General features: G+C 40.5%; 1 protein-coding gene across 1 annotated transcript; it reads right to left on the bottom strand.

Moving 5' to 3' along the window:
• Positions 1 to 3,747: 3,747 nt before the first annotated feature.
• LOC308503942 (large ribosomal subunit protein eL21-like) lies at positions 3,748 to 4,250 on the bottom strand (the record flags this gene model as incomplete). The annotated part of the gene is made up of 1 exon (XM_081063737.1): positions 3,748 to 4,250. One exon carries the CDS (start codon positions 4,248 to 4,250, stop codon positions 3,768 to 3,770), a length of 483 nt encoding a protein of 160 aa, XP_080919863.1. The 3' UTR covers positions 3,748 to 3,767.
• Between the last annotated feature and the right edge of the window lie 9,611 nt (positions 4,251 to 13,861).

Raw genomic sequence — 13,861 nt, 5'->3', positions numbered from 1 at the left:
CTGTGAAATGAGGATGGCTGCTACCAGTGCTGGGCCTGGAGAAGCTTAGCAAAAGGTCCAGGGTCCCGCTACACCTGTTGCCACCTGCCACCTTCCTGTAAGGCTCAGCAGCTGAAAGAGCCTCCTTACGTGTGCGGGCCGGGCTGGTTGACCTGGTGTAGACTGTGTCCTTGGCAGTGCAGATTCAGTTCTTGTGCCAGTGCTGAGCCTATGGCTGCCCCACAAAATGCCCAGAGAACACCATTGTCAGCCACTGCTTGCCTCAGGCCTGCAGATCCCCGAGAGCCGCCCAAGAAAGGCTGCAGTGCATACTGTGCTTCACCACCCTTACCGAAATGTCCTCAGGCCGCTGCAGGCCATCTGCTGCTGTAAGTCTTTTGTAGCTTGCAGGGCAGGGCTCAACACCCAGGAGTTAAGAGTGTCCCCAGCAATGCCACACTAGCTGGGGGGTCGAGTTCCAGGGAGTCACCAACGTCGTGCTCATGCAGATTTTACTAGACCAATGCAGTCTGATTTAGCCCTTTGGGTGAGGGTTCAACACAGGAATGATGGCGTCCTCCTGCAGGCTACACGTGAAGCAGGCTCCACATAGATATAATGGCAGCTGTCCCTCTAATCTTCATCCTGAAGCCACACAACTCAATCTTTCTCTGTACGTCTCTGGTGCCTCTCGAGTTGTCGTCCCTCTGCTAGAGCCTGGGGAGAGTGTTTGCAAGTGAGTGTGTCTGTGTGCTGGCCCTTTCAGAGAATGTCTGGGTTTCCAGCTGCCCTCTGTCTCACCTGGATGGACAGGCGGAATCCTCACTGATTTTTCCCTGCCAGATATTGTAGGGACTCCTCTTCCTGGCCCAGGACTCCTGGGCTGCAGAGCCCAGTGTAGGACTCAAACCCTTCAGTCTTCACGGATGGCTTCTGCCACTGAGGTTTCCCTTCTGGTACTCAACTGCTACCTGTGGGTTTGGGGTCAGCTTGTTTTGCATCTCTGCCCGTCCTACCAGTCTTGCTATGGCCTTATTTTCATATCCTTATTGTAGGTGTTCTGTTCAGCTAGTCTTCAGATGATTCTCAAGGTTGATTATTCTATTATTTAGTTATAATTTTAATGAGATCTTGGTATGTGGTAGGCATATCATTTACCTATTCCACCATCTGACCTTCCTTGAACCATACTTTTAGTAGCAAGGATCTAAATAAACCTTGACAAGGATCTAAACAAATCAGTCTTTATGGTATTAGTCTTGCTAAGGGTGAGTTCTTTGAAGTGGAACCTATCAGTCCAGCTCTTGCTATAAGTGATTTCTGGATTAGTCCTTTAATTTTCCTCATTGGATCTGTAGACCTACCAAGAACCTTACCAACGGCTTGATTGACAACCTGTATAATTTTTTCTAGACTACTCTAGGCTACTCTAAGAAAAAAATCCACTAGGACAGGAAGAACAGTAAAATATAATCGAAGGATTATTGATTGGGCAGAACTGAGAAAGCTAGATCTCAAAATGGCAGTGGGGAAATCTGAGAACCAACCTGAACTACACCACAAAATCTTCAGAAGGCACAGGACGTTGGCAAGACCAAGTACCTCCGGAACTGGGTGTGGAATGGAGGTGAGGTTGGGACTAAAATAAGCAGGATTGTGTGAAAGGTAAGTGAGAAAGATAGATTTCCTAATCCATTTTGTTGATTGATTCCTCACCCTAGGAGAAAATTCAGGTTATATTCTCTGGAGAAGATAAAACAGAGAGGATCTGGACTGAAGGATGGCAGACACAATAAAACAGGATATTTAAGTGACTGTTCATATACTGAATGCTGAATGTATGGACCCCCTAACCCTCTTTTCCCATTTGGTGCTCAGAACACACACGTTTACTATCAAGGCAGGAGATTGAAAGAGATTTCTCTGGGGAACCTTGTTTCCCCACAAATGACCCATGCAGATCACTTCCTATGGCAAAGCGCCAAGTCAACAAGCCCCCAGGACAATACTCAGAGATTCCAACAGCTATTTAGTCCCCCACTCTTAACCAAAAGCAGAGCAGATAGCCAATATTACCAGATATGTGAGGAAAGCTTCTAATATCAAAAATAGAGAACAAAACAAGAGAACAATACAAAACGTTTTCCATGATTTTTCAAGGAAAAAGGTGAATTTTATGACACCTAAAATAGGGTATCATGGAGGAAAGAGACTATTAAGGTAAAGACAACCTAAAACATATTATTGGAGAATGGTATTAGAAACCAAAATCTAAGCACTAGGTGTCCTCTTTGCTACTTGGTATCATTACTTATAGGCCTCTCAAAGGACAGAGCTAGAGAAATAAACATATCTATACTAACACATGTATACATACATACTATAATTATCTCTCTACGTATTAAGCTAAACATGAGTTCTACTGATATCTCCCACTATAATTCAGTATCATATTTTTAATTCTAGCTTTCCCTCTTTTCCTATCTGTAACCTCTCAATCTAACAGTGAGAAACCTGGCTCCCACCATCTGCCATCCATTATTTCTTCATTCCCAGTATACTTGTACAGTGGTTTTAGAATTGTGAACTAATACCTCCAAGGGAAAAAACCTTACCAACTAGAGTACAATGCTTATGTACAATTCCTTTTGTCTTTAATCTTACAGTTTCCAGAGTTTTCAAAGTTACATAGGCCTACATCTTTTTTACCTCCACCCCTTCAATGATATTTTATCATTTATAATACAGTTAGATTCTTTTGTCACAGTTCGTATTCTAACTTAGGATCTCTTGTCCTCCTTGTTGATTTTTAAACATTTTTGCATACATTAAGGTTCACTCTTTGTGCTGCAACATTCTGTTGGTTTTGACAAATAGTGTCATGAACAACATATTGTTCAAGCATAGTGTAATAAAATGCAAGAAAAGACCCTTTGAGAGTGGGCAAGGGAACAGGATAAGGAAGAAGCAAATAAATAGATAAAAATTATTGGCAGAGTTCCGTTTTGTAAGTTAGGCAGTGAGTTTATTATCTTATTTAATTAATTAATTAAAAAATAATAGGAGCATATATGGACCAATGTTAGTAGTACATGTACCAAAGATTATGAGTTATGATTATGATCAAATTGTATGGACTTTCCATCGCCATTATCAGGGTAGAAAAAGAGCCTATAGCTTGCACAGAAATTGTAATCGAAAATGTCAGAGTACCTAAATTTCTGTCTATGGATGAATGGATAAACACAATGTGGTATATACGTGCAATGTAATATTCAGCCTTAAAAAGGAAGGAAATTCTGACAGATGATACAACATGGATAAACCTTGAGGACATTATGCTAAATGAAATAAGGCAGTCATAAAAGGACAAATATTATGTGATTCCACTTAATGAGTAGTTAAATTCATAGAGACAGAAAGTAGAATGGTGGTTGCCACTGGCTGGAGAGAGGAGAGAAGGGGGAGTTAGTGTTTAATTGATACAGAATTTCAGTTGGGGAAGATGAAAAAGTTCTGGAGATGGATGGTGATGATGATTGCACAATAGTGTGAAGGTCCTGAATGCCACAAAACTGTACATTCAAAAATGGTTAAAATGGTACATTTTAGGTTATATATTTTACCACAATAGAAAAAGAGAGAGAGAGACAAGACTGAAAGAACATTTAAATAAGTTTGCCTTTCCCCAATAGGAGTCAGAGTGAACCAGTGCATAGGAATTAGGATTTTTGTCTCCTTGAGTTCTTTTTTTCTTTTTTTTACAGAGGTCTTTTATTTTTTTACACTTATGCCATGAATTCATAGGGAATGGGTTCCAGCAGCTCAGGCTCCTTTCCATTGGTTCTCACAAAGTGTGCTTCTCTGGGTGGGGCAGGCTGGCGTTTCAGTTGAACCCAGGTACCTTTCTCTTTGGCTTCCTTCTTTTTCTGATCATTTTCCTTTACCCGTTTCAGGAAGCTGTCTCGGCTCTTAGAGTGCTTAATATGCTCAATACGAACATTAATTCTCTTGGCAAGAATCTTGCTCTTGACTTGTTTGTTTACAACAATGCCAACCGCATGCTGAGTAACATTGTAGACCCTTCCCGTTTTGCCATGGTAACATTTGTGGGGCATTCCTTTTTGAACAGTGCCCATTCCCTTGATGTCTACAATATCACCTTTCTTGTAGATTCGCATGTATGTGGCCAAAGGAACAACTCCATGTTTTCTAAAAGGCCTAGAGAACATACAGCGGGTGCCTCTCCTCTTTCCCTTTGTGTTGGTCATTTTGACAAATTACTGGAAGATGGCGGTCCCGGCCGAAAAGTCCTTGAGTTCTTTTACCCCATTATCAAGAGTGAAGAGGGGCCTGTGCACTGGCCCATGCACTGACTAAGACCACATGTCTCTCAGGTCTCCTATCCACATCATCGGGATAAAAAAAGGGGCACCCCCATCCTCAGATTAGCCTCCAGTTTTCTGAGAAACTGCAACTCCCTCTATAGATATCAAAGGAGAGTGTGCAGCTAGTGTTAATTTGCCCCTCCCCCAACAGGGCCAGTCGTGAACTGAACACACAAGCATCTGACCTTGACCTCCCCCATTCCCCAGGCCGTCTGCCTGTGTCATCAGAGAGGAGGTGCCCAGGAACTGGAACCGAGAACGTGCAACCCTGGACTCCTAGACTCCCTTCCTCTATTAACAGGGGTGAAAAGTGATACCCAAGAGGAAAAACAGGGTTGCTAGATGGGAGGTGGGGGTGGGGATAAGGGGGAAGGGGAGGGGATTAGAAAGCACAGTTGGTAACCACAAGATGGCTACGGGGATACGAAAGTCAATTTGGGGAATGTAATCAATAATGTTGTAAAGAGTTTGTAGGGTATCCGATGGACACGTGTCTCATTAGGGAGACCACCTCAGGGATGATGTAGATGCCTGATCACTGCACTGCACACCTGAAGCTGAACAATAATGAATGTCAACTACAAGTTTATATATATAGTTACAAGAAGCGGAGTACAGCATTAGGAATAGAGACAGTGTAAATGTAATGGCTGTGCGATGTCAGAGGGGTAGTGGATGGGGGAGGGGGGTTCACACAGTGTGAGGGGTATAAATGATAAATGTCTATTACATTGTTTTATATACCTGAAAGTCATAAAAAAAAAGAAAGTAAAAAATAAAAAGTGATACCCAGATATCCACCACTCCCTGTTTCCAAACAACACTCAACAGACTTGAACTTTGTCTATCTTGACTCCATTAGAACTAATCCCCTAATGCCCTTTACCTCTGTTTCTGTCAGTCACCACAGAAAGCCGCTGGAATGTCTCCTATTGGGAGAAGCAGTCCTCTACAGGCCCTGGTCCCTATAGTAGGCACCAAAATGCAAGACTTAATAACTACTGATAATGAGCAGTTTCAATAGTTAGTCATGTGAGCAACTAAGTAGATCAAGGTGACCATGGTGTGACTGTTGTCTGTTTTCTCCTGGGACAGGGGCACTGGCTTGTCTGCTGCTTACAACAAAAGCTGCTGACCCCTTGGCCCTGCAATTCTCAGCTGTGGTATAATGCACTGCAGGTATAGCATCCATCTTGGTCTGTTATGTCATCCTATGGGGCCTAAGCGCAAGGGGAACCAGCACAATTAGGCTTATACTCCTGCTGTTTGCTGTGTTGTAAATAATAAACTGCATTTCTCTGATCCATTTAGTTTCATTGTCAACATTTAGCCACCATGGAGCTGTGGTAAACCATCCTGCTTCTTGCCTAGTTATCATCTTTGGAATCTTGTTTCTTCTTGTCTTACTCTGAGGTTTGGGGCTCTTCCCCATACTCTAATCTCCGTAAAGATTAGCATATCCACTACTCTATCCCGTCTTATCTCTTTCAACTCCTAAAACTTTTCCACTGTTTACTCTAAAATGCATTATCTTTTATCAGCAAAATCACCTACTCGTATATTCTCAAATATTTTTTGAACTGTCCCTTCATCTCATGGCCCTAAAGGCCATTTAAAGTGGTGGCTGCATTTATTCCCAACACCATCACATCCCTGGGCCTGGACGTGGGGTAGGTGTCCTGCCACTTTCAAATCTTTCTCAGTCTCTCCTGTCTGATAATCCCAAGCTCAGAATTTCATGTTATCAGGTATCACCTTACCCCGCACAGCTTCGCTCATCTTCTGACATTCTCCCCATCCCAATACACTGCCCTCATTTACCTACTATTTTAGTTCCTGGCTTACTCTCCAGAATTTCTCCTGTCTTAATTCTTGGTAATCTTAATATATGTGTAGATGATCCTTCTAACACCCTGCCTCTCAGTTCCTTGACCTCTTCTTGTCCATTAATAGTGTCTTCCGTCCAATTTCCATCTTTTGCTAATGACCACCTCCTTTACATCGGTGCCATGCATGTCACTCTCTAACCATCAGTCACTCTTTTGTGATCACCACACCTTTCAGTCCCCTGACACTTGCAATTCTTCAGTCCCCTAGGACCTGTTATTCTCCTGCCACCTCACTCCCCTGATGTGCATTCTCTGTTCCTTACCTTGCTTAAATTCCATGATCAATCCTTATATTTGTGCCCCTGTATATACTCTAAACTCTTTTGCCTCTTTCTTGATTTATTATATTTATTTGGCAAAACCACAACCCTGGATACATAAAAACTTTCACATGCTCTGAGTAGTTGAAAGTGACTAGAGAAAAAAACAATAAAGCGGACTTTAAAGTCTAGACCATGAACATTAAGTGGACCCTAATGCTGCCCAGCAAACATGGTATATAGCCCTGGTCCATTCACCCCATCCACACTTCTAGATGAGGACTTCACAGCTTCTCTCTCCTCAAAACATCTTAACTCTCACCTTGTCTCCTGTCCTGAAAACATTGAAGTAACCAAAAGAAGACTTTCATGGACTCCCAACACCACACCTCCTCACCTTCCTACCTATGATTATAGGTAAACTCTCTGTGTTCTTGCCTCTTAAGCCAGTTCCTCTACCTTTGCCCTAGATTCCATCCCTGCCATTTAATGAAGGACATCACTCCAGCAATTGTCCCTTTTCTTTCCTAAAATTCATCACTTTTTACTCTATCAGCTAATTTTCTTTAGTATACAAATATTTTTCCTCATCCTCAAATAATGTTCTTCTCGTTTTTGTTGGTTAACTCCTGCACCTCCTTCAACTCTTCACTCAATGTCGCTTCCTCAGTAAAGCTTTTGCTGATGACCTGCTCTCTGCACTACTGAGTCCTTTATCCTGCTGTACTTGTACTTTTTATCCATCATGTTTATCACCTGCTAACAAATTATGTAGTTTATTCTTTTATTATTTTTATAGTTTATTGTTTAATTCCCCTCACCAGCGTAAAGCTTCATAAAGGCAGCGATCTTTGTTTTGCTCACTGATGGATCCCAAGTTTCTAGACAGCAAATATTCGTTGAAACAATGAATGGCTGAGCCTGAAGCCTAGGAGAAATCTTATCAAAGTACATAAAACTGGATTTGAATAAAAGGAAAGATCTACTGTTGCTCTTGGATGGGAAGACTTAATACAAGTAAGATGTCACCAACTTACTACACAAATTAAATGGAATTCCCACTTCAATTAAAAAAAATGAACTACTTGATCGTAAGAATACACAAAATAGAGAGAGTAATACAATGAACCCCGAAGTCCCCATCTCCCAGCTTAACTAATTATCAATATACAGCTATTTTTTTATTGGCCTTATCCCCCAATCTAGACTCCCAAGTGATTTATTATTTCTATTTCTCCCAAATTGTTTATTTCGAAAAATTTAAACTTACATAAAAGTTACAAGAATACTTCAAGCAAACAAATGAACACCCTGTTAATTTATTTTCACATTTGCATATTAAATTGTATATCTTCTATTTTTTCTGCCACTCGTATGAAAATAAAATTACCTGTGTATTACAATATATTCACAAAGATGTGCACTGCAAATGGTGGAGTGAAAAATTATGTGTATTTGTGTGTACACCTTTGGAAGATAGTATATATATATGAATATATAGTTGTTCCTTCCTCCCCTTATTTGCAGTTTCGTTTTCCATGGTTTAAATTACCCGGGGCCAACCGTGGTCTGAAAATATTAAATGGTAAGTTCCAAAAATTAACAATTCAGAAGTTTTAAATTGCATACTATTCTGAGGAGCTTGACGAAATCTCCCTACTTCCACTCAGTCCCGCCCAGATGTGAATCATCCCTTTGTCCAGCGTATCCATGCTGTATACCCCACCCACCTTTTAGTCACTTAGTAGCCATTTCGATTATCAGATAGACTTCTCCATATTGCAGTGCTTGTGTTCAATAAACACTTATTTTACTTAATAATGGCCCAAACTGCAAGATGCTCGCAATTTGGATATGTCAAAGAGAAGCCATAAAGTGCTTCCTTTAAGTGAAAAGTAGAGTACAGGGCCGGCCTGGTGGCTCAGGTGGTTCGAGCACCGTGCTCCTACTGCCAAGGTCTCCGATTGGATTCCCACATGGGCCAGTGAGCTGCGCCCTCTACAGCTAAGATTGTGAACAATGGCTCTCCCTGGAGCTGGGCTGCCATAAGCAGCCAGAGATCAGCGTGAGCAGCCGACAGCCAGCAAGAGCTGCCATGTGTGGCCTACGGGCGACCAACTGCCTCAGCCAGCAGGCATGCAAGGCTCATAATACCAGTAGGGGCCAGGGAGCTCTGTCCTACACAACTAGACTGAGAAACAACGGCTTGAACCAGAGTGGGGGGGGGGAGGTGGAAGAAGGGGAATAAAAAGTAGAGTACAATAAGATAATTTGAGACACAGAGAGAGTGGAAGACAACATTCACGTAACTTTTATTACAGTATATTAATTGTTCTATTTTATTATTAGTTGTTACTCTCTTACTGTACCTAACTTGTAAGTTAAACTCTATCATAGGAATGTATGTATAGGAAAAAACATAGTGTATATATAGGGTTTGCTACTATCTGCAATTTCAGGCATCCATGGGTAGGGGGGAGGTTGTAAAATTTATCCACCATGGATAAGGGGGGACTACTGTGTACTTTTAATTTTCATTATATTATTTTAAAGTTTATGGGAAGAAAAAATATTAAAGAATACACAAGAAAATTATGGAAAACAGCAATAGTGATAAACTAGCATTAACATATATTTATATTATAAAGCCTCTGTAATAGAAAAATATATGAGAATAGAGTATCCAGAAATAGATTCAAATATATATGATAATTTTATATATTAAAAGTATTGAGTTTATTGGAAAAAGGTGTTTTTTTTAATACATGGTCTAGAGAGAATAAAGTTTTGATCATTACCTCACATCATTTTAAGAGATTCAGATTGTAAATCTAAACAACAATAAAATTATAGAAAAAAATTAGGCACTTATATATGCAAGCTATATATAACCTTTATATAACCTTTAAATCAAGACAGGAGACCCAGGAGCTGTAAAAGAACAGATTTAACAATACAAAAAACCCCAAAACAACAGAAAATATTTGAATAAACTGGACCATTCATACCATAAAATATTATGCAGCCATGAAAAAGGATGTGTTAGATATACACCAGTTGATTTGGAGTGATTTCCATAATGCACTAAATGAGAAAAGCAAGATAGAGAGAAACATACATCATATAATGTTATTTTGTGCAAAATGAAACAAACCCGTCAACAATACTAAAACAAACAGCCTAATTAAAAACATGCAAAAGGGCCGGCCCGGTGGCTCAGGCGGTTAGAGCTCCATGCTCCCAACTCTGAAGGCTGCCGGTTCGATTCCCACACGGGCCAGTGGGCTCTCAACCACAAGGTTGCCAGTTCAATTCCTCGAATCCCGCAAGGGATGGTGGGCAGTGCCCTCTGCAACTAAGATTGAACACGGCACCTTGAACTGAGCTGCCACTGAGCTCCCTAGAAGGCTCAGTTTGTTGGAGCGCGTCCTCTCAGCCACAAAGGTTGACGGTTTGACTCCTGCGGGGGATGGTGGGCTGTGCCCCCTGCAACTAACAACGGCAACTGGACCTGGAGCTGAGCTGCGCCCTCCACAACTAAGATTGAAAGGACAACAACTTGACTTGGAAAAAGTCCTGGAAGTACACACTGTTCCCCAATAAAATCCTGTTCCCCCTCCCCAATAAAAAAATCTTTAAAAAAAATGGGTAAGAGATCTGACACCTCACCAAAGAAAATATACAAAAGAAAACAAAAGAAAATATACAGATGGCAAATAAGCATAGGAAAAGATGCTCCACATTATATATCATTAGGGAAATGTAAATTAAAATAACAATGAGATATCACTATGCACCTTGTAGAACTGTCAAAATTCAGAACACTGACAATACCAAATGCTGTCAAGAATTTCTAACATCAGAAACTCTCATTCATTGCTGGTAGAAATTCAAAATAGTTCAGCCATTTTGGAAGACAGTTTGGCAATTTCTTACAAAAACACTTCCGTGTGATCTGGCAATCAGCAATTGTGCTCCTTGGTATTTACCCAATGAATTAAAAACTTAGGTCCACATGAAAACCTGCGCATGAATGTTTATAGCAACTTTATTAATAATTGTCAAAACTTGGAAGCAATGAAGATGTCATTCAGTAGATGAGTGGATAAGTAGACTGTGGTACATCCAGACAATGGAACATTTTTCAGCACTAAAAATAAATGAGGTATAAAGCCATGAAAAGACATGGAAGAACCTTTAGTGTGTATTGCTAAGTGAAAAAAGCCAATCTGAAAAGGCTTTGTACTGTGTGATTCCAACTACATGATATTGAAAAAGGCAAAACTACAAAGACAGTAAAAAGATCAGTTGTTGCCAGAGGTGGGGAAGGGGAGTGCCTTGGAATAAATAGCACTGAGGATTTTCAGGATGGTGAAACTGCTCTGTATAATACTGTAATGGTAGATACATGCCAGTATACGTTTGTCCAAACCCACAGAATGTACAACACCAAGAGTGATCTTTAATAATAAACTATGGACCACATATCCATGGACTTTAGTTAATAATAATGTATCAGTATTTGTTCATCAATAGTAACAAAGGTACAACACTAATGCAAGATGTTAATAATAGAGAAAATGTGGGTGTGGGGTGGGAGTAGTAAGGGGTATATAGAAACTATGTACTTTCTGTTCAATTTTTCTGTAAACTTGACTGCTCAAAAAAATAAAGTCTATTGACTAAAAACAAACAAATCCCCTAATGTGTCTTTCTGTATTTATGTATGATAACATGCACATTGAGAAAGTTAAGGAAGAGAACACACCCGGGTTTGGGTGACAGGGTAATGATGGGAATGGAGGAGATTCTGTAGAGACTGAACTTTGAGAAAATGCATAAACGTCATATTTAGAATCCTGAATCAAGTAAACATCCCAGTTCAACAGGGTGAAAACAAGCCCAAAGTGGGCACACAGATCTGCAACTGTATCCAAATTAGTTAACCACACTGGTTAAGGGTTATTACTGGTTTCTAACTTTGTAAATGATATAGAATTTGTGTTAAAAACAAAGCAGCAACCAACAGAACAAAAAGGTGCCTATTATTAAGAAATGCCCCTCTCTGATCTCCCATATGGGTCCATATCTTACTCATCTTTCAAGATCCAGTTGAAATGTCCATTTCCACAAAGCTTACCTTATTCTACCAGCTGAAAGAAAACTCTCCTTTCTCTGAGATTCCACAATACTTCACTTGTATCTTATGTGGGCACCTTATATTGTATTTGTATTATACATGTCTTAGTACTATGTGGGACTCTCCCTGATTGAAAAAAATCTTCTTAAAGATAAATTTGATAAGGATTTATTGAGATGAACTCATATCCTAGCATGAGAAACATATACAATTTACCACAGAGTTAATGTTACAAAATTGTTTTTAACGTACTAAAAGCTAGTTTAGAGAGGTGTTCTTATAGCAATTTGTAATTCTTTTCTTACTGGCTTAAAACATTTTTTACATATTATAACATACCTGGCTTACAGACTTCTGATCTCCTCTGCCTGTCTCTTAAGCTCCACTGTTTCACTTCCCTGTGACCTTGCTATCCCTGTCGCATCCAATCTAGACCAGAATATGACTTCTTGTATCAGGGCCCTTATTATTAGTGGACAATTCTTCAACTCCTTATCTGCATTTGCTCAAATTCCTTTTAAGTGCCCAAGTGCTAGTCATCTTCTATCAGAAGAGGTTTGCTCACATCGACATTTCTTGTGAAATGCCTATTTTTCCCAGGGATAAGTTCTCTTCCCTTATGTGTCACCCTGCAGCTGTCTGTTCTTATCTCTTATCTGAGCCCTACGTGTTATGGCCAGATGTCTTGTAGAGATGAGGAGATTAAGAATCTTTTCTTTTGGTAGAGAGAATAACTCCTTGATTATAGTCTGGTTGTATCCCAGTGAATAGACACCTATATACTCTCTGTATAAGAGAAATCAGCATACTCTTGACTATGGCAGGTGTATCTTGGCCACTGTGAAGTGGGCTACATTAGCTCTCCTCTAGATTCTAAACTCCCTGGGGGCAGGAGCTAGGTTTAATTTATCTTGGTATCTTCTGCAACATCTAGCATGGAAGCACAGTGTCATCTGTATAGTGGATTAATTCAGCAACAATTTATTAAGTGCCCATTAGCTAGACATTTTACCTGATGCTAGGGATACCAAACAAAGAGCTTCTGTCTCCATAAAAACTACTTGCCTTGTGTTGGAGGTTGGGCTCAATGAAAGAAGAATGGCAGAGAGTTGATAACTGAGTTGGGTAATAGGCAAATAGGGGATTGTACTGTTCTCTTTACATTTCCGTGTTTGAGTATTTTCATAATAAAAAGTTTAGAAAGGCAGAGAATGGGGAAAGTGTCCTGGGCAGAATGGGACTCTCTGAGAATTTAAAACAAAACAAAACAAAAACCAACCTGATAAATCATCAGTCAGTGTATGGACTAAATGTTTGTGTCCCCCCGCCCGACCCCCACCAAGTCATATGTTGAAACCCTAACCCTCAATGTGATAGTATTTGGAGACTGAGCCTTTGGGAGGTAATTGAGTTTAAATGAAGTCTTGAGAGTGGGGCCCCATGATTGGGTTAGTGAAGAGAAAGAAACTGGAGTTCTCTCTCTCTCTCTCTCTCTCTCTCTCTCTCTCTCTGTCTCTCTCTGCCATCTGAGGATACAACCAAAAGGTGGCCTTCTGTAAACCAGGAAGAGAGCTCTCACCAGAACCTGGCCATTCTGTCATCCCGATCTTGGACTTCCAGCCTCAATAATTGTGAGAAATAAATTTCTGTTGTTTAAGGCACCCAAACTGTGGAATTTTGTTATAACAGTTGAAGCTAAGACAACCCGTAATTAGAACTAAGAAGAGGATGTGGTCAGAATTGACCTTATAATTAGATCAAGGGCTTTGTGACTGGAAGGCCATCAAGGCAGCATCTACAGTCCACAGAATCCTGAAATTCACCTGTACAGGCTGAGCGGAGGACTGGTACTGGAAGCCCAGATGGGACTCTAATTGTCTCCTCTTCACCATTTTGAAAACCTGTAGCCCAGGCTAGCTGTACCATAGCAACAGGAGCAATGCCCTGGTAAAGTCCTGCCAACAGCTGCTCCATCACGCTTGCTCTAGGTTTATTCAGAACTTCCCCCAATCGCAGTTGTGGTGCATGAGGGTGGTATCTTGGGATAAGGAAGGAGTTTATCCGTGAAAGGATCAGCATCCAAGGAGGAAATCCAGTCTTCAGGCTATTTTGTTATATACATTTCTCAGTTTTTTTCCTCAATCATCTCAATAAGCTTGATGAAGGTGCCATAGTTCCAGTTAAATAAGTTGCTTGCAGACTCTT

This window comes from Rhinolophus hipposideros, assembly GCF_964194185.1.
Source record: "Rhinolophus hipposideros genome assembly, chromosome: 10".
Taxonomy (NCBI): Eukaryota; Metazoa; Chordata; class Mammalia; order Chiroptera; family Rhinolophidae; genus Rhinolophus; species Rhinolophus hipposideros.
This window is presented reverse-complemented; position numbering and strand designations above follow the sequence as displayed.